Raw genomic sequence first — 18,841 nt, 5'->3', positions numbered from 1 at the left:
TTTGGAAAGAGAGAGTGAGAGCGAGATACGATTAGGCCGAGCAAGGAAGAAACGAACACGATCATTGCGTTTGCGAATCACGATTGTTATTATCGTCGTCGTTATCATTCGCCGACATTGTTGCGCGCGTCACCGTCGTTATACTGCCTTAAGAATAGGAAATACGCGGAGAAATGTCGGAAACGAAGCGGGCGCCGAGGGAGGTAGGAGAATTTCTCGTATCGCGTAACGATAACCGTTCGCCTTTTACGAGGACTTTCACGCGTTTTCTTTGTACATACCGATCAGGTACTCGGCGTTTCTTCTTCTTCTTCTTCTTCTTTCGTTCGCGCTTTTACTATCCGCGCGAGACACTGGTGGTCGAGATGCTGCGCGCAAAGCTATGAGAGCAAGGTATCGAGCATGCGAGTTTACGGATGCGCGCATAGAGAGGTAACGAAAGGAAGAAGGAACGAAGCGAGAAATGGCGAGGAGACGACGCGACAGGTATTATACGCGAGGAATTTTGTATCCGCGAAACGAGTTTTTCGCGGTTCGACGAGGTCGCGATTACTCATCGATGGTCGATGATGGATGATCGAGGAGCGTGCACGTATCGGCTATCGAGGGACACTCTCGCCTCTCTTGGCCGTGCATAAAAATATTATTCCGTCCAGCGGATTCTCGATCGGTTGCGCGAGACCCGGTACGAAGTCATAGTCGTCGTCCTCGGACTTTGACGAACCTGACGGCGATCGAGATTTTATTGTTATTCATTATATCTTCGTTTATATGTATTTCGTTGTAAACGCGTTACTTCAGGATAGCCTACGGTTAGGTTTTTAGATGAATTTAGTTTTTTACGATGAAAAGTCAGGGGAAAGGGTGAGAGGGGCCGGTGACGGAGGTGAAAGATATGACGGTGCAGGTGAAGAACGGGCAAGAGAAGCGGCACGGGAGGTAAAGGTGAGGGGGGGATAGCGAGGGTGTAGAGGAGGTGGTTAGAAGAGGTGGTACGAACAGGAGGTGGAGGAAGAAGCGAAAATAAAAAGTAGCCAAATAGATTTGAAATCTGATCGATTCGAGATGATTTCGAACCATGTCGGGGAAATTAATAATAAAATTGTGTACGTCGAGTCTAATCGCTGTTTGATTTTACGAGCAATCGAAAATGTTTACGAGACCAGAATCTGTTATCTCGCTTCTTCGAAGATGTCGTTCGATGCGACCTAGGTTATCGATGTGTGTCGTGTGCGGAGAAAGGCAACGCGAAACGCGTATACTATCGCGACTACTATCGTTGCTGCTTCTACTACTATTTCTACGCAACGACAACATACCTCGTGGTTGCAACGCTGACCTGTCACCCTGTAGCTTTTGCGTTTGTTTGCGTTTGTTTGCATTTGCGCGCAGACGTTGCGATTTTTCTTCCTAAGATCGCTGACGATTGTACGGAATACACACGCGCGTGTCCACGTATGCGTGTATCCTTGCATATCGTTATCACGAATACGGCGCAATCGACCGCACGTGAATCAGGTATATAACGATGCTCGTACGATCCATCTATCGCGTATAATCGGAATCGCGTTCCATAGTCACGCGATCGATATTTATATCCCTGCGCGTAAACTATTTTTCGCTGCATTTTTCGCTGCATTTTTCGCTGCATTTTTCCGTGACGAAACGGCGACGAAAAAAGGAGAAGAAAAAAATGAGAGAAAAAAAGGGGGGGGGAGGGAGAGAGAGAGAGAGAAAAGAGGTAAGCGAATAGGCAAAGATACGATCCGATAACTGGTTGACGCGTTGTATTCTTGTTAAAAGCGACAAGAAACGAAACGGATGAAAATCAGGTTGCGCGTGGATGGATCGTTGCTCAGAGTGGATCGAGTTCGGTTCGATCGGTGACGGATCGATGACGTTTCGAGGAATCCGACTTTGCATCGATCGATTGGTCGTCTTTTTTTAGGACGGCGAAAAGAGCGCCGAACGAGATAACCGCACCGACCAGACTACACCATTGGAATCCAGCTTCTATGGCGTTGGCTAGGTAATGACTGCGATATAAGATCTGTTGGATCGATTCGGGCATATCGTCCAGTCCGACGTCCAGCCAGATCAAAGGTAGGATCGAACCGTCTTGGAGGTTTCCGGAAAAGGGCACGCCGACCGCTTTTCGTACCTCGAGATTCAGTTGAAATCTCAAACCGGTGCCAACTGTGACGCCTAAACGCTGAAACAGAGGCGCTTGGAATTTATAATCGATTCGTGGCGACGTTTCCTACACGTGGGATAATACGAACGCCGACGCGCGTGCAGATTACCTACCGGATGAAGATCGATGTAGCTTTCGTGATGTTCTTGTCGTGGCATCAGCCCGTCGATTTTCTCGAAAAGCGACTCTTCTCCCGAGTAAAAATGAGGGAAAGAAACGAGCACCGGTGTCCCGAATTTGCAAGCTGAAAGGTTGAACGTTCCGACTGGGGGGCATCTTCTCACGTTGATCGAATCGTACGATTCCTTCGGGCAAAAACACGAGTCTTTGTTGCGTGGCGATGTAAAAACGTTGCTCGGTAATTTGTACCTATGGTCATTGGACTGATGAAGCGTTTCGTGCGACTACACTTTCGTCTCCGAATCGTTAAGTAAATTTCTTTCGATCCGAAGAGGAAGAAACGGGAAGTCGGCCGGGGGGTAAGCCGTGCGTAAGAAAGGAAACGGACGAGAATGATCGGCGTCGGGGATGGGAGGGGGGCAAGAAGAGCAAGCGGGGCAAGAGTGGAAAGGAACGGAAAAGAACGGAAGAGATATTAGGAGAAGAAAAAATTAGGAAGAGAAAGAAAGAGAGAGAGAGAGAGAGAGAGAGAGAGAGAGATAGGTAGATAGATGGGTAGACGGGTAGATGGGTAGATAGATAGAGAGGGAGGGAGAGGGAAAGCGTGGGAAAAAGCAAAGAGTTAAGAGCTCACCTTAAAGTAGGTATACCGTCGGAGAAGTGGCGACGATCGTAACGAAATGGCAATTGTCTGCAAAAGTCCTTAGCGTAGACATAGATGGTGGAGTTTGCTCGTTGGATCCAGTGCGGTGGAAATATGCTACCATCGGTACCGTAAATCCGATCGCATTTCTCGTCGCCCCAGATTTTATGATTCTCCAGGCCGTTGATTCGTTGAATCATCCCGAGATTTCGAAGATCGTCGGTCCCCGTGTGTACCGTGATGCGATCCGGGTTCAAGCCATCTTTCTGAAAAATCGCGTCGTGAACGGTAAGTGAGACGCGTTGACGCGAGAAAAGAGAGAGAGAGAGAGAGAGAGAGAGAGAGAGAGAGAGAAAAGGATAAGATGGTACGTACGAATGCGAGAATTCCGAATTTATCGTTGGACACGGGTTGCTCCAACAGCGCGAATCGCTTGGCCATCTCGAACAGCTCGTCCTCGTATCCCCATAGGTATTGGCCGACCGGCAATTCGAGAAACGGTTCCGCGCGTATCTTGGAGAGAAATATCGTGAGCCAGATTCGCAGCAGATAGACGAGATTTCGGGAATAGGCAAGCGTGGAAATGAGCGATACGTTCGGTACGATCACCCTTTCGTTCTCCGATTTCCCGGAGATCCATCGAAAGCTCCTCTTCTCTTGATACGTGACCGTCTGATTCTCGTGCAGTTGCACGTTCACTCGGCTCAAAGTTTCCCGATAAACGAACGGTCCGACCTCTTGCACCTTCAACTTGCTCGCGGTACCGTTCTCGAACTCGCGCACGTTCGTGTAATTGAAAACGTAGACCTTGATTTCGAGGCCGACCGGTGGCCGTTGCCACAGCGAGAAGGACGGTGTACCGTTTCGTAGCGCCAGATTTGACAGAATCGCGTCACGGAACACGTTCGTGCACCAAAACAGTACGAATATCGCGATACTGAGCAACGCGAGGAACCCGTACGACCAAAACGTTCGCTGCCTTTGCGTTCTTACGCCCAAACTTTTTCGAATCGCCCGCGCTATACTTTTCTTCTCCATTCTTCCGATTGCACGTTCTTTCGTCTCTCCAGTCACGATTACACCTTGATTCTCTTCGATTCTCTTCGATTCTCTTCGATTCTCTCCGATTATACGTATAAACACGCACGCAGGCACGCGCGCGCACACACACGCATACACCTATGCACGCGTACAATTAGATGCGTCCGTATAGATGCGCGCGTGTGTGTGTGTGTGTGTGTGCGCTTCCTTCGAAATATCTCTGGATCCCGATGAACGTTCCACGAGCGAGCAACTTCCCGCGTGTTCTTTCCTCCTCTTCCGTTGTTCCTCTTCTGTCCGTTTTCCGCGCCTTTTCGACGCTCTACTGAGTTCCGCGGAACGACCACGACGACCACGACGACCACGACGTACAAAAATCTCCCCACCTTTTCTCGATTCATCGATAACCTCGCTATGGCGGCGCGATGACCCTATCGTTTGCCACCAAACTTGGGACATTTCTCGAATCCTCCAGCGATCCACGCTCCTCATTTTTCTCCGCGATCGAGAAACGCGATCGTGTTTCCCTGTTTGCACCAGCCCCGCACCGATCCCGTCATCGCCTTTCACCTCCCCCGTTTCTCTCGTCTCCCTTTCCTTCTTCTCTTTTCGCCTTTTCTATTTTCTTTCTTCGGTTGCTTCGTTCGAACAACGTCTGGATTCGCGACATCGACACGTGACATCCGGCCGCGGCGCGGTAATTTCGACCAGACCATCCACCAGATGAAATCGCGCCGAGTTGCAGCGAAGGAACTACTACGTTCCTACGAACCAGCGTATACTATCGCTTATCGGTGGTAGACGAGAAAAATCTCCAACGATCAACCGTATCACCGTCGGGTTAACATTGCGACGCGTCGTAAAACGTTTCTCGCGCGCGCGATACGAGAAAGGGAAAGAATAAGCAGAACGAAAGACGCCGGAATTTCTCGCAAGAGAATTCACCATCGGCTTTCGGACATTCCATTCCATTCGATCCAACGGAAATAACTCGATCGATCTGAAATCGTGCAACGATAGGACGGATCGCGATACGCGTCGCGAAACGTAACGTAACGAGACGCGACCGATGCCGATTCGAATTTATCGCGCGAGCGTGTTCGGTATGTTGTGACTGGCAGATGCCCTTTTCACCCGTTTCAGATGCGATGTCTCGAGTCGCGTCGTTTTTATCATTTCGCTTTTATACGTAAACGTAACGATGCTTGTGCGGTACGATACGCGCTGCCGTAATTCCGATTTTTATCCGCTCTATCGATGCGCCACGCGATTGCGTAACCAACTGGCTGCTGACATGGCCTAAGCGTTTAAGCGTATCCCCGACTCTTTCGCCTCTTCCATTCGCGTTCATTCTTCCTTTCCTCGGTATCCAAACGCGCCTCTGAATTTCCCAGTTTCAAACGAAACTATCGGTTTGCTGCAATCGCGTTACCACCCTTACCACGCATTCCTTTCTATCTCTACACGGTACGGCAAGCTATTCGCGAAATCGTTTATCGTTCCTCTTCCTTCCTGCGATAAATTCCAACTTCTATAAAATGCACGTTAAAAAACATACCGATGTATAGTCGGTTCGAACGATACAGCCGAATCGTGGAAAATCAGTCGTGCTCAAAAGTAGAAATATCTATATCTATATCCGACTTCCGAAACAGCGCTTTACGATGTTTCGCAAAGATAAGCAGCTCGGGCGTCGATCCAGCCGTATAAAGTTGACCGACCATGGGCTTTTCCATTTTTCTCCCGCTCTCTCTTTCTCTCTTTCTCTCTTTCTCTCTCCCTCTCTGCCAGCAATCGCGTCGACCACGGTTCCAGAGAAACGAGACGAAAGTTTTTCCGCGTATCCGGAACGTTGAAAGAAATTTTGTGTATCGAGCGATAGTCGTCGAGGTGCTGGTAAACCGAGAATTTTTCCTTCCTTTCGCTACTCCGCTCGTTACGTACCTATCGGCTAGAAACTGCGACGTGAACTGTATCGTCGTTCTCGTTGTGTCTTCGAATCCGACGTCTCGGTGTGTAATGGTCGACACTACTGGTTGCTCCGGCAGAGATATTTCCATTTTTGTTCTCGCGTGTCTTCGATGCGACTGGTAGACAACGTCGACAACGGCGGTTTCCTCGTATTCCGAAATTAAGGGGTTCATGGTTAATGCGCGGAACGATTTACAATGAGAGTGCAAATCCTTCGGGTCACCGATTTAGTTGAAACTTTGCAGGTTTATAGATATCGTCATACAGTTCAAGAATATATATCATTATAGCCGCCACTATCTAATAATTTTTCAGATATTTACGATTAAACTTTTATTACGAAAATATTTATCTATTTACTTCCTACATGTTTCGATTGTAGTCGTAGTGACACGGCAATGTTTGAGAACTCCGACGAGAAAGTCCTGGGTTCGATTCTCGCTGCTGCTCTCTCTCCTATAGTTTTAGTATTTTTTTTTTTTTCAATCTATTCTTTATTTTGTATGCATGCCTCGCATGAAATATACACGAAAACATTGTAAATAAACAAATGTAACTAAAATTTCTTAATAAAAAAATTTATTTTTTACGCTTTCTTCTGCTAGTATATATTTATTACAAAATCATAAGAATAGCATGCAAGAAAAATAGTATCCTATAACAAACATATTTAATACAGAAAGTCAACGAAAATATAAATAATCATTAGATACAGGAAATATAGAAGCTATCGCTCATGTAAGTATTAATTAGTAAATTAAACACTCTATAAGAATGATCCCTGTAATTCCAACTTTGCTGTGCACCTATAAATATTCATGAATTAATTAGAAAAACTTGGAAATTTATTAATTTTCTACTGCCGAATAAATACAAATTTTACCGCTTGAGATCAGCGCCATCTATGATTTCGGCTCAAAAAGCAAGAAAGTGATAGGAATATAGAATAGGCGAGGAGGTCGTCGAAGAGCTGGTCACGTGACAGACAAAGGACAGAGAGGGGATAGAGAAGGATAGAATGGGTCCGGCAGTGAAAAATTATTAATTACTCAATTTCTGTAATTAATTTATGAACTTTTATAATTTTATTGCAAAGCTGGAACTTCAGGCTGCATTCTTATATAATATTCGTAAAGAATTTAACTCTAAATTGTTAGTTATTAATTTTTGTTTTATGGCGTCCATGATTTCGTAACGACAACCATCACGATCTTCCGTGAAAATATTTAATACGCAACGAAACTAGAAGCAAAATGTGATCGAAAGTTATATGAGAAGATTCGCAAGAACATTGTCTTTCCAATGAGTGCATAAAGTTTCATAAATTATTCACGTACAGGATAGTAATTAATGAAGAACCAATGGCGTCTTCGACAACCTTCGACAACAATTCAAACACTGCGCGAAACAATTATTAATAATTAATTAATTGGGGACAAATTTCTATCGAAAAATATATTGGAAAGTTCTTAAAGGATCTGGCTTTACGATGCAATTATAAAAGTTCATAAATTAATCACAGAGATCGAGGAATTTATTGAATTTTCCACTGCGGATTTCATTTATTAAAATATATTCGGATCACATAACCAGAGTTAGTAAACTGACATCAGAGCCGTCTATGCTCTCGTTGCGGAACCCAAGTTTCGAGTCTAAAATCATAGATGGCTCTGATGTCGGTTTACTAACTCTGGTTATGTGCGCCGAATATATTTTAATAAATCGAATCGGCAATGGAAAATTCACTGATTACTGAATATCCGTGAATAATTTATGAACTTTTATAACTGCATCGTAAAGGCAGATCCTTTAAGAACTTTCCGATATATTTTTCGATAGCAATTTGTCCCCAATTAATTAATTATTAATTATTATTCTACGGAGTGTTTGAATTGTTGTTGAAAATTGTAGAGGACGCCATTGGTTTTTCATTAATTACTATCCTTTACGCAATTAATTTATGAAACTTTATGCGCTCGTTATGAAAACAATGTTCCTGCGAATCTTCTCATATAACTTTTGCTCACATTTTGCTTCTAGTTTCGTATAGTATTAAATACTTTCACGGAAGATCGTGATGGTTGTCGTTACGAAATCATGGACGCCATAAAACAAAAATTAATAACTAACAATTTAGAGTTAAATTCTTTACGAATATTATATAAGAATGCAGCCTGAAGTTCCAGCTTTGCAATAAAATTATAAAAGTTCATAAATTAATTACAGAAATTGAGTAATTAATAATTTTTCACTGCCGGAGCCATTCTATCCTTTTCTATCCCCCCTCTGTCCTTGTCTGTCACGTGACCAGCTCTTCGACGACCTCCTCGCCTATTCTATATTCCTATTACTTTCTTGCCTTTTGAGCCGAAATCATAGATGGCGCTGATCTCAAGCGGTAAAATTTGTATTTACGCGGCAGTAGAAAATTAATAAATTTCCAAGTTTTTCTAATTAATTCATGAATATTTATAGGTGCACAGCAAAGTTGGAATTACAGGGATCATTCTTATAGAGTGTTTAATTTACTAATTAATACTTACATGAGCGATAGCTTCTATATTTCCTGTATCTAATGATTATTTATATTTTCGTTGACTTTCTGTATTAAATATGTTTGTTATAGGATACTGTTTTTCTTGCATGCTATTCTTATGATTTTGTAATAAATATATACTAGCAGAAGAAAGCGTAAAAATTAAATTTTTTTATTAAGAAATTTTAGTTACATTTGTTTATTTACAATGTTTTCGTGTATATTTCATGCGAGGAATGTATACAAAATAAAAAATAGATTGAAAAAAAAAGAAAAATACTAAAATTATAGAGAGAACACGGGAATCGAACCCAGGACTTGCGCGTCCGAATTCTCGAACATTGCCGTTACGCCACGACTCTGCGTGAAATTTCGTTAAAATAGGGCTATAAAGAGCGTAATGATAAAACTGTAATCGTAAATATCTAAAAAATTATCGAGTAGTTGCCGCTATAATGATATGTATCCTTTAACCGAATGACGATATCTACAAACTTGCAAAGTTTTAACTAAATGTGATAATGATGCGATGACTCGAAGGACTTGCACTCTCCTTGTAATTACGCTCGCGTAGCACGTGCATACGTACACGAGCATGAGTGCGTAATCGCAAACGTGTAGTAGTGGAGCGTTCCCGCGTATCCGTTTAGTTTTCCGTGGTTCTGGATAGATGGCGACACCGGTATCTTTCGTCGGTCCAAATCAATTTCCATGTTTTCTTCGGATGATCAGTGTTTCTTTCTCGTTCGGAAGGTGTCGTTTTTCGGTGTCGAGCGAAACGAGTCGTGTACGTCTGGTGAGAGTGAAATATCTACGCGTTATTCAAGAGACAAACGAACCTATTCCATCGGCCGTGTGTCGTGAATGTCACGAAGAGAAAGTGCGTGCGTCGCTACAAATTTCGTTCCTCCTTTGTATCGTACTGGTTGATTAAATCGCACACGGTCGATCGGCCTAACCTCAAAGCGTGATCTTCGCGTATCGTTATTTCGAGGCACAAGTGTTTTGTTTTTTCTCTTTTTACGGCTACTGCCGTGTTCGTACGTTTCCAGCAAAAGTAACGGTCGAGGCGTAGAGCTTTCGACCATTCTTCACGGGCATCGATGACGAAAATGAGTTCGCAGCAAAGTCCAGCGGCGTTACAGTCGACGGTGGATCGTGAAAAAGTTTACACTTGGATAATCGAATTGTCGAATCCCGAGGCGAGAGAAAACGCTTTGCAAGAATTGAGCAAAAAACGAGAGGTGGTGCCCGATCTAGCGCCGATGCTCTGGCATTCGTTCGGAACGATCGCGTCGTTGCTTCAAGAGATCATAAATATTTACCCGGCCATTAATCCAGCTACCCTGACCGCGTATCAGAGCAACCGCGTGTGCAACGCGTTGGCTTTGTTGCAATGCGTCGCTAGTCATCCGGAAACTAGATCGTCCTTTCTACAGGTAAATATCCGGATTTAATTCCTTTAACGCTTTCTAACCTTTATTCGTACGTAAGTTGGCGAGTGGATAGGTTATGGTATCTTTCATCTTTGTATAATTTTTCAGGCTCACGTGCCGCTGTTCTTGTATCCGTTTTTGCACACGGTCAGCAAGACACGTCCGTTCGAGTATCTCCGACTAACGAGTTTGGGCGTGATAGGAGCATTGGTAAAGACCGACGAGCAAGAGGTGATTACGTTTTTGCTCACCACGGAGATCATTCCGCTTTGTTTGCGTATCATGGAAAGCGGATCCGAGTTAAGTAAGACGGTGGCTACGTTTATACTGCAAAAAATATTGCTCGACGACAGCGGTCTTTCGTACATTTGTCAAACGTACGATCGATTCAGTCACGTGGCTATGATTTTGGGGAAAATGGTGTTGTCGTTGGCCAAAGATCCGTCCGCCAGATTGTTGAAACACGTGGTCAGATGTTATCTGAGACTTTCGGACAATCCGAGGTAAGCGAGAAACCGATACTCGATGAGGAGCAAAACAGGCGAATAAACTAACGAATTTTTGTTCTTTCTTTTATCTTCCATAGGGCTCTGCTGGCGCTTAGGCAGTGTTTACCCGATCAGCTCAGGGATAACACGTTCGCGACGTGTCTGCAAGAGGATGCGTCGACCAAGCATTGGTTAAATCAACTTTTGAAAAATTTGGAAACCGGTCCTCAATCCGGGCCTCCGACGCAACCGGGTCAACAGGATCCTAGAACTATCGGCATGTCGCCCCTTGCTTCTTAAACCTTGCTCGCTTTCCAAAGTTCGCCAAGGAACATGGAAACAGAATGCCAAGCGTGCAGTTTCTAACCGAGAAACGTCGAATATCCTCTTTGCGCGGGATAACCAACGGACGATAAAATCGGATGTATAGGAAAAACGAGATCTCGTAAGATGCATCTCGAAGCATTATTACCCGCGGCGGATCGAGGCTGCGGCTGTAATGACCGTAGCGATGGCGATGGCGATGGCGGTGGCGGTGGCGGTGACGGTAGAGGTGGCGGTGGCGGTGACGCATAATATCCGACGGAGAGACACCGTTAAACGTCCCGGTTCGTGGAGGAAGCGTTCGCAGTTTACGGGGAATGTCAAAATCTCCGAGAAGCGGACTCGATAGCCTACGATTGTAACGAATGTACACGTCGTGTAAAACGTTTCCTGAAACCAGTCCTATTCTCTTTCTCCTCTTCTCTTTTTCCTCATTGTGCCCCTCTTTCCCAGTATCTTTTCCCTTTTTTACAAAGGTTGTAAATTGAAATTATAAAAGGAAATATATCTGTATATGTATATGTATATGTATGTGTATATGTCGTGTCTACGCGTATATATAACGTGCTTATACGCAATGTCTATATACACGCGCGCGTTCGCGCACGCACTGTCTCTCTCTCTCTCTCTCTCTCTCTCTCTCTCTCTCTCTCTCTCTCTCTCTCTCTCTCTCAACGTATATGCGAATTTCGTGTTTACTTTTCGTTTATTTTACATCTTTCTTCGACAACTAGGATCGCAAATGGTTTCTTGGTAACTTTTTGGCTGCGGGAAGATCGGGAAACCTAGAAATACGACGTAAACGCGATTCGACGACGCGATGCTAGACGTTCGTCACGCTCGCGTCCATTTTCTCGAGTTCCGTGACGGTTTCCTGGAAAGTAAGAAAGAGAAGGGCGTATGAAGAAAAGAGGGTCGCGCAATGATCGCGTGGAGGGATGGTTTTCCGGTAGGTAGTATCCGAAATGGGACAAAAAAAAAATGGTACCTGCCGCTCCTGCTCGCGATTCGCGATGGTTGTCGAATGGCGTAAGAAGCCACGAACCACGGGCGTGTACAGCTTCTCGTCACCGGGGCCGCGTTTGTTCGGTCCTGTGATCCACGAGACGATAAGTCCGACGAAAATGGCGGTTAGGAAACCGATCCACGTGTACCAAAGATACGACATTCTGTAAAGGAAGAAGGGTTGCTCTCTGAAAACGCAAAGCAGAATAGGAGAATTAATGGCGGCTGGACGTGTCGGATGGATGGGGTTGAGTGGTGGAACGGAGAACGGAGATCTCACTTGATCGCGGTTTCGACGATCACCGTAAGGTTGGTAGCTTGATTCCTGAGCGACTCGGAACATCCGTCGACGGAGACCGGTTTCACGGGAAAATTGATCTTTCCGCTGGATATCGCTGCCTGAGTGCCGAACGAGATCCAGGCGACCAGATTCAAACTGACCAGACCGCCGACCAGCGCTCCCTGCGTTGCGCGATCAGGTCGCGAGCGACAGAGGGAGGAAAGAGAAGAAAGAAAGACGTTAAACGCGCGTGGAGGGTGGGCGTATCGATGCGTGATTTCTTACCGCGGAATTCGCGATCGGAAAGAACATGCCCATCGTGAAGATGCCGAGTAACGGTCCCGCTGTAATCCCCGATAAACTTTTCGCAGCCTGAGAAGGGTACACAGAGAGAGAGAGAGAGAGAGAGAGAGAGAGAGAAAGAGAGAGAGAGAGAGGGAGACGATTACGCGTCTACCGTCTTCTCTTCTAGGCGAAAAGGCGTCTCTACCTGTATCAGTCCGCTGAGTTTCTCGACGAGGAAAACGAGCGTCACGCAGATCGTTCCCGTCAACACCACCGTCGCTTTCATTATTCGGCTAGTCGCTGTTTCGGATAGGGGTACTCGTAGCCACGGTTTTATCATGTCCTCGTAGATCACGCCGGACATGGAGTTCAAGCCGGTCGACATGGTGCTAAAAAAAAGAGAAAAGGAAAGGAAAGAAAAAAGGGAGAGGATCGCGTTTGCTTCCTTTCTTCTTTTTTTTTTTTTACTTGCTTTTATCCTCTCCTTATCGCTTAAACTTGTTGGAATTACGCGCGTATACCTGAGCGCCGCGCTGAACACTCCCGCGACGAATAATCCGGGCAGTCCAGGGATCGACTCGGTTATCCCCATCACGTAAAACGGTAGCAGTTGATCCGGTTTTCTGATTTGCTGAAAGACGTCGAGCCACTCGTACAGAACGGACAAAAGAGTAAGAGAGAGGGGAGTGGGGGTGTGGTTGCGACGAACGAAATGCCTTGGATACCTTGGTCGTGATCGGATCACAGTCGTGGAAGGCCGCGAAGATGACGATACCGGTGTAACAGCTGAGCGACACGATGGTAATTATACCGATCCCCATGAGCGCGATCGTTCTGGGCAAGGGAAAGACGGATGAGAGCGAGTGCGACCATCGATGGCATCTCGATTCGCGAGAAGGATAGAAGAGATACGTCGCGACGACTCACATGTTCGCCTTTTTTAAACTGGACATGGCCAAGCATCGTTGCACCATCGCTTGATTCACCGAGCAGCTGGCCAACCAGTTCAAATAGTTGCCGATGACCACGGTCCAAAAGGTGTGCCGCGTTGTCGGATCTATGTCCATGCTGTCGACGGAGGATAGAATAGATAAAAATGGCAGGCAATTGGTAAACGGTCCGCGGAGAAAAATAAAGAAAGGAGAAGAAATGGCTTACTCGAAGAATTCGATTCGGTCGGTCTCGCGATTTCTCTTCCAAACTTGCTCGAATCCGCCGACTCGATTCGTCCCGATCACAGCGATCACCATCACTCCGCCGAACATGACGATCGTCTGAATAGCATCGGTCCAAACGACGGCTTTCAAACCACCCTGGAAAATAAAGAAAAACGGTGGTACGGAGAAACGACTCCGTGGCTGTGGTGGTTGTTCTCACCAGAGTAGTATAGAATATGCAAACGGCGCAGACCAGTATCGCGATCGCGTGCAGGTTTATCCCGGTGACTTGATTGAACGCCAGCGCGGGAACGTATATGACCAACGGGATGTAGAGTAGCTGTAACGAGTAGCTGTAACATTCTCTCCCTCTCTCTCACTCGCTCGCTCGCTCGGTTTTTCGTGGATCGTGGTCGTTGGGAAAACGACGACTTACCATCTTTACGAGAAATATCGCGGATCCCATGAGTCGAACGGCACCGTTGAACCTCAGGTCGAGATACTGCGAACGCGCGACACGCGCGCAGCGCGCGCAAACGAGAAAACGATTTTAGCCAACGATAATTGGATAAACGCGACGAGAAGAGAAGTGGTTCGCGTTACCTCGTAAGACGAAGTGATACCGAGATCGTAAAAAACGGGTAAATAAACGATGGCCATGGTTAACGAGACGAAGGAATCGGCGATCACTACGCTCCAAAACTGCGTTCCGTAGACGTACATCTCGGCCGGTAGACCGAGAATCGTGATTCCCGATATGTAGCTGGAACGAGAGGAAGGTCATGTCGTGAGACGCGAGAGAAAGATCGGAAGGGGGATATCGCGGTGATTGGTTGGGTGGTTGGTGATTACCTGGCTATCAAGGACATGGTTATGGGAAAGATGGACATATTTTGTCCGCCGACCAGGTATTCTCGAACCGCGTCCTCGTTTTTCCGCGACTTGTACGCTTGGTAGACACCGATGATGGCCGAAACAGCGAGCATTCCCGCGAACACGGCACAATCGATTACCCCGAACGACCTCTGCGAGGTGGAAGCGTGGTCGCTTTCGTCCATGGTGGTCCGCGTAGGCGTCGTTCCCCGTTGCCTCTCTGTCTCTGGGCTTTTCTCGCCGCTCGATTACGGCAACCACTAGACTCGGAAACCGGAGAAACGACGGGCGGTCCGAAGAGAAGAACGCGCGTCGCGAGAACTGTCGCTGGTAGTTGGTTCGAAAAGCGTTTCGTTTCTAAATCGGGGAACCAACGAGCAGCAGAGCTGGCGACGCTTAAACGGACCGGCTCGGAGAGACGATTGAATAATTGGAGATTCCATCGTTATCGTACCCGCTGCTCCGCTTCTTCCGTTACCTCTGTTGTTAACTGCCTCCGCTTCTCTTTCTCTTCCTCCTCGCGCGGTCGTACCCGGTTCGCCTATAGACCCGTGGTCGTTCTCTCTTCGATGGTCGCGCGGTGTACGTGTTCGTGGCCGTGCCCGTTGCACGCGCGCGTCCGGACGTCCTTGCGTCCTCGACGACGCGTCGCGATCATAGAAACGATGCCGGCGCGGCTGCCGCGGCCGCTCCTAGCCGCGCGCCACTGACCCGCATTTAACCAAATTGCCTCTTCTTCTATTTTCTCCGCTCGCTCCTCGTGTGTTTACTCCGCCGATTCGTTTACCTTATCTCGTCTATCGTCGCTCGTGTTTTCCTCTCGATGCGATCGATTTCCGCTTTTCCCGTTCTCGTCCGGGTCAGACGGTCGCCGACGCCTTTGGCAACATGTCGCTCGCGACCACGGCCACCATCGCGATTATCGCGATTATCGCGAGCATCGTAACCAGCAGCCTGTTCGCAGTCTCCGTTCGCAGTGTTTCTTACGCCAACGTGACGGGCGATCTGTTGTTGGGCGGTCTCTTTCCGATTCATCGAAAGGGTAGCGGCGGTAAAAGTTGCGGGGAGATTCAGGTAAGCCTTTAGGCGCGTATACGCGCGAATACGCGCGTATCGTGGCGAACGGTGCGTTTGGCCGCAGAAGGAGGACGGGATTCAACCGTTGGAGGCGATGCTGTACACGATCGAACGTATCAACGAGAATCCGACGATACTGCCGGGAATACGACTGGGCGCGTTGGCGTTCGACACTTGCGACAATCCGGTTTACGCTCTGGATCAAGCGTTCTATTTCGTAAAGGGTAAGAGAACAAGTCTAGAGACGTAAGTCGATCGGTTCGATGATTCGGTTCGCAGGTTTCATAGCGCGCGGCAACCGATTCGGTGGCGAGGGATATCGGTGCGACGATCGAAGCATGCCCAAGTTCTTCCACGGAGGATTCGATCGCGTGGTCGCGGTACTCGGTGCGCAATCCAGTTCGGTTACCATTCAGGTTCGTATGCGCGCGTAATCGTGTGCAATAGGTGGCGCGAACGAACGCGTAAAGACGCGGTTTCGCGCAGGTGGCGTCGGTGCTGGCTCTGTTCCCGGTCCCGCAGATCTCGTACATGGCCACGTCGCCGTTTCTCAGCAGCAAAGAGAGATTCCCGCGGTTCTTTCGCACGGTACCGAGCGACGTGAATCAGGCGAGAGCGATGCTCGAGATTCTTCGGTGAGTATAGGTGGTCGCGACTCACGACCATGTTTCCCACTCGATCCGGGATCAATGGACGCGCGTTTACCTCGTCAGCCGATTCGATTGGTCGTACGCGTCGGTGGTTTACACGGACACCGAGTACGGGGACCACGGATACGAGACCCTGACGTCGTTGGCCGGCGAGTACTCGGTGTGTTTCAGCGCGCCGCATCGAATCAGCGAGGATCGTTTCACCGAGGAGGACTACGACCGCGTGGTGCGCACCATCGCCGAAAAGACGGACGTCCGAGGTACGAATACGAAGGTACGCGTAACATATCGGTATGAGAAATAACGCCGAGTATCGTATGTCGCAGTGGTGGTGCTGTTCGCGGAAAAGTCGACGACTTTACGGGTGTTGGAAGCGGCGAGACGCGTAGGCGTTGGCACGCGATTCGTCTGGTTGGGCAGCGATTCGTGGCCGGATCGTCGCGACGGAGAGAGTGGAGAAACGGCCGTGTTGGAGGGTGCCCTGGCCGTTCAACCGCTCTACGCGCCGCTCTCGGGCTTCGACGAGTATTTTACGGGATTGACGCTCGAGCACGAGCGTCGCGATCCTTGGTTTCCAGAATTTTGGCGAATCTATCACGATTGCGTGGACGAGGAGGAGGAGGAGGAGGAGGAGGAGGAGGAGGAGGAGGAGGAGGAGGAGGAGGAGGAGGAGGAGGAGGAGGAGGAGGAGGAGGAGGAGGAGGAGGAGGAGGAGGAGGAGGAGGAGGAGGACTACGAGGAAGCGACGATCCGTTCTTCTTCCGGCAAGGTGAGCGCGCGACAGAATCCGTTGGTTCGAATCGAACGAGCGACGATTGGATTGGATCGAATCGGTTTCAGTATCGCGTTCGCTGTCGGGATCCAAAGTTGAAGATCGAACGAAACAACGGATACAAGCAGCGAAGATTCCTGCACTTTGTTCGGGACGCGGTGTACGCGGTGGCTTACGCCCTTCACGACATGCAGAGGGACCTTTGCGGGCAAGGAAACGCGGGACTTTGCGAGGCGATGCTCCCCCTGGACGAAGACGCGTTCGTTCGATATTTGGCCGAGGTGTCGTTCAAAGGTAAATATAATAGATAATCGTGGTGGTCGGCGCGGTCGTCTTCATCTTTTTCCATTTCAGACGAAGCGGGTAACGGTTTCGGATTCGTGGACTCGGTCGACGGACCACCGAGGTACTCGATCTTGAATTATCAACGAACGGGAAACGGCTCGTACCATTGGGCGGTGGTCGGAAATTACACGCGTAAGCGAAACTCGCTGTTAGAAATTTTCTTCCGAATCCGAGATTTTGTTGCTCTCGGAGCGTGGTCTGCACGGTGGCGAGATATGAGCAGCGGTCGCGTATGGTGTGTGCGCATGTACCTGGACATGGATCAGTGAACGAGCAAGGACGACCGGAGCTACGACTGGATCGCGGCAACTTGCGGTTCCGAGGCGAACCGATCGGCCAATTTCCCGCCTCGTCGTGTTCTCGACCGTGCGATTCGAATCGGATCATGGTGAGAAGCAAAGAGGATCCGTGCTGCTGGAGATGTCTGGGTTGCGGCCTTTATCGGTACAAGGTGATGGGCGAGCAGAGATGCGAGGATTGCGGACTGGGAACGTTACCGAGCAAAAACGGGACCAGTTGCGAGCCTATTCCCGAGCAGTTTGTCGATCGTTCGAATCCTTGGGCGATCGTCGCGATGACGGTCGCCGTGTCCGGTACGATCTCGCCGAGTTTCGCCAAAAGATCGCATTTTCGATCGCTATTCGTTATTCTCAGGCATGCTTCTGGTCACGTTCGTCTGCGCGGTGTTTTGGACCCATCGGCATACCCCGATGATCAAAGCATCCGGTCGAGAGTTGTCGTTTCTGCTGTTACTCGGCGCGTTCGGCTGCTTCTCCATGACGTTCGCCGTAGTGGCCAGACCCAGCGTCGAGAGTTGCGCCATGGTTCGATTCGGTATCGGATTCTGCTACACCGTCTGCTATGCCGCGCTAGCGACCAAGATCAACAGGATTCATCGGATATTCAACGACCCTGGTCGTAGTCCTCGCAAGCGACGGTAACATTTCTCCAGACGACCATCGATCGCGTCGTATACGCACCGCATTCCCGTCTTTCCAGGTTCACCAGTCCAAAGTCCCAACTGACGATCGCGTCGATCCTCGTTCTGGTCGAGATCGCGTTCGACGCGATTCGGCTGTTCAAACAACCACCGGCTGTCGTCCATTCGCATCCCAGTAGAGACGCGAATACGAGAATTTGTCGTGGCTCCGAGGACGGATCTTACGTGATCGGCTTAGTCTATCCATTCTTGTTAACAGGTGAGTCGACGGCGACGACGACGACGACAATCACGAGTTCTAACCTTTTGTTCCCCTTCTGGATCGTTTCGCAGTCGCGTCCACGTTCTACGCGATCAAGACGAGAAAGTGTCCGGACGGATTCAACGAGACGCGACGGATCGCGTTCGCCAATTACGCGACGATCGTGCTGTGGCTGGCGTTCGTGCCTCTCTATCTGGCCTCGAACAGTAACGTGGTCAGGGTGATCACGTTGGCCCTCTCGCTGTCGTTGAACGGTCTGGTGCAACTCGTCTGCCTATTTCTGCCCAAGGTGTACGTGGTGTTGGCGAAACCGGAAAAAAACACGAGGCAACTGGTGATGGCCAGGCATACCGGCTACTCTTATCCGATCACGCCGGATCCCGTGTCCGTGTCGCCGTCGTTGGTCGGCGATCGCGTTTGTCGTCGGGAACGCGCATAATCG

General features: G+C 48.4%; 4 protein-coding genes across 5 annotated transcripts; 2 read left to right on the top strand and 2 right to left on the bottom strand.

Annotated features, from left to right (window-relative positions):
* LOC108553891 (lysosome membrane protein 2) lies at positions 1-5,775 on the bottom strand. Its single transcript, XM_017908957.1, has 4 exons — positions 3,333-5,775; positions 2,949-3,223; positions 2,308-2,563; positions 1-2,212 (listed from the first exon to the last, which is right to left on the bottom strand). Exons 1-4 carry the CDS (start codon positions 3,993-3,995, stop codon positions 1,856-1,858), a joined length of 1,551 nt encoding a protein of 516 aa, XP_017764446.1. The 5' UTR covers positions 3,996-5,775; the 3' UTR covers positions 1-1,855.
* Positions 5,776-9,258: 3,483 nt separating this feature from the next.
* Rcd-1 (Required for cell differentiation 1) lies at positions 9,259-11,198 on the top strand. Its single transcript, XM_017908924.1, has 3 exons — positions 9,259-9,944; positions 10,050-10,444; positions 10,528-11,198. The coding sequence occupies exons 1-3, from the start codon at positions 9,609-9,611 to the stop codon at positions 10,727-10,729; spliced, it is 933 nt and encodes a 310-aa protein (XP_017764413.1). The 5' UTR covers positions 9,259-9,608; the 3' UTR covers positions 10,730-11,198.
* A 251-nt stretch (positions 11,199-11,449) lies between these two features.
* Positions 11,450-14,696, bottom strand: LOC108553865 (sodium-coupled monocarboxylate transporter 2). 2 transcript variants are annotated; one of them, XM_017908918.1, is made up of 13 exons: positions 14,333-14,696; positions 14,084-14,243; positions 13,917-13,982; positions 13,701-13,820; positions 13,482-13,636; positions 13,251-13,391; positions 13,049-13,157; positions 12,845-12,954; positions 12,529-12,712; positions 12,324-12,410; positions 12,039-12,220; positions 11,742-11,946; positions 11,450-11,627 (listed from the first exon to the last, which is right to left on the bottom strand). In XM_017908918.1, the coding sequence occupies exons 1-13, from the start codon at positions 14,536-14,538 to the stop codon at positions 11,577-11,579; spliced, it is 1,776 nt and encodes a 591-aa protein (XP_017764407.1). In that variant the 5' UTR covers positions 14,539-14,696; the 3' UTR covers positions 11,450-11,576. The 2 variants fall into 2 exon arrangements, with proteins under 2 accessions (XP_017764407.1, XP_017764409.1); XM_017908920.1 differs by lacking the exon at positions 13,917-13,982.
* A 545-nt stretch (positions 14,697-15,241) lies between these two features.
* Positions 15,242-18,838, top strand: LOC108553858 (metabotropic glutamate receptor 6). The gene is made up of 12 exons (XM_017908908.1): positions 15,242-15,427; positions 15,495-15,654; positions 15,710-15,846; positions 15,917-16,065; positions 16,144-16,340; positions 16,407-16,708; positions 16,930-17,146; positions 17,207-17,329; positions 17,464-17,790; positions 17,852-18,134; positions 18,197-18,396; positions 18,471-18,838. Exons 1-12 carry the CDS (start codon positions 15,242-15,244, stop codon positions 18,836-18,838), a joined length of 2,649 nt encoding a protein of 882 aa, XP_017764397.1.
* Positions 18,839-18,841: the final 3 nt, after the last annotated feature.

Source organism: Eufriesea mexicana, unplaced genomic scaffold (genome assembly GCF_001483705.2).
Source record: "Eufriesea mexicana isolate 0111107269 unplaced genomic scaffold, ASM148370v2 scaffold13881, whole genome shotgun sequence".
In the NCBI taxonomy this organism is placed as follows: Eukaryota; Metazoa; Arthropoda; class Insecta; order Hymenoptera; family Apidae; genus Eufriesea; species Eufriesea mexicana.
This window is presented reverse-complemented; position numbering and strand designations above follow the sequence as displayed.

Bases quoted from the DNA above. Each gene is read 5' to 3' on its own strand.
- LOC108553865 (XM_017908918.1), bottom strand. From the start codon at position 14,538: ATGGACGAAAGCGACCACGCTTCCACCTCGCAGAGGTCGTTCGGGGTA. The intron at 14,244-14,332 runs GTAATCACCAAC...CTCTCGTTCCAG, and splicing joins ACCATGTCCTTGATAGCCAG to CTACATATCGGGAATCACGA. The intron at 13,637-13,700 runs GTGAGAACAACC...TTTATTTTCCAG, and splicing joins GCATATTCTATACTACTCTG to GGTGGTTTGAAAGCCGTCGT.
- Rcd-1 (XM_017908924.1), top strand. From the start codon at position 9,609: ATGACGAAAATGAGTTCGCAGCAAAGTCCAGCGGCGTTACAGTCGACG. The intron at 9,945-10,049 runs GTAAATATCCGG...ATAATTTTTCAG, and splicing joins CTAGATCGTCCTTTCTACAG to GCTCACGTGCCGCTGTTCTT. The intron at 10,445-10,527 runs GTAAGCGAGAAA...TATCTTCCATAG, and splicing joins AGACTTTCGGACAATCCGAG to GGCTCTGCTGGCGCTTAGGC.
- LOC108553891 (XM_017908957.1), bottom strand. From the start codon at position 3,995: ATGGAGAAGAAAAGTATAGCGCGGGCGATTCGAAAAAGTTTGGGCGTA. The intron at 3,224-3,332 runs GTACGTACCATC...GCGATTTTTCAG, and splicing joins AATTCGGAATTCTCGCATTC to AAAGATGGCTTGAACCCGGA. The intron at 2,564-2,948 runs GTGAGCTCTTAA...CAATGACCATAG, and splicing joins GACGGTATACCTACTTTAAG to GTACAAATTACCGAGCAACG.
- LOC108553858 (XM_017908908.1), top strand. From the start codon at position 15,242: ATGTCGCTCGCGACCACGGCCACCATCGCGATTATCGCGATTATCGCG. The intron at 15,655-15,709 runs GTAAGAGAACAA...TTCGGTTCGCAG, and splicing joins AGCGTTCTATTTCGTAAAGG to GTTTCATAGCGCGCGGCAAC. The intron at 16,709-16,929 runs GAGGAGGAGGAG...CAGTATCGCGTT, and splicing joins ACGAGGAGGAGGAGGAGGAG to CGCTGTCGGGATCCAAAGTT.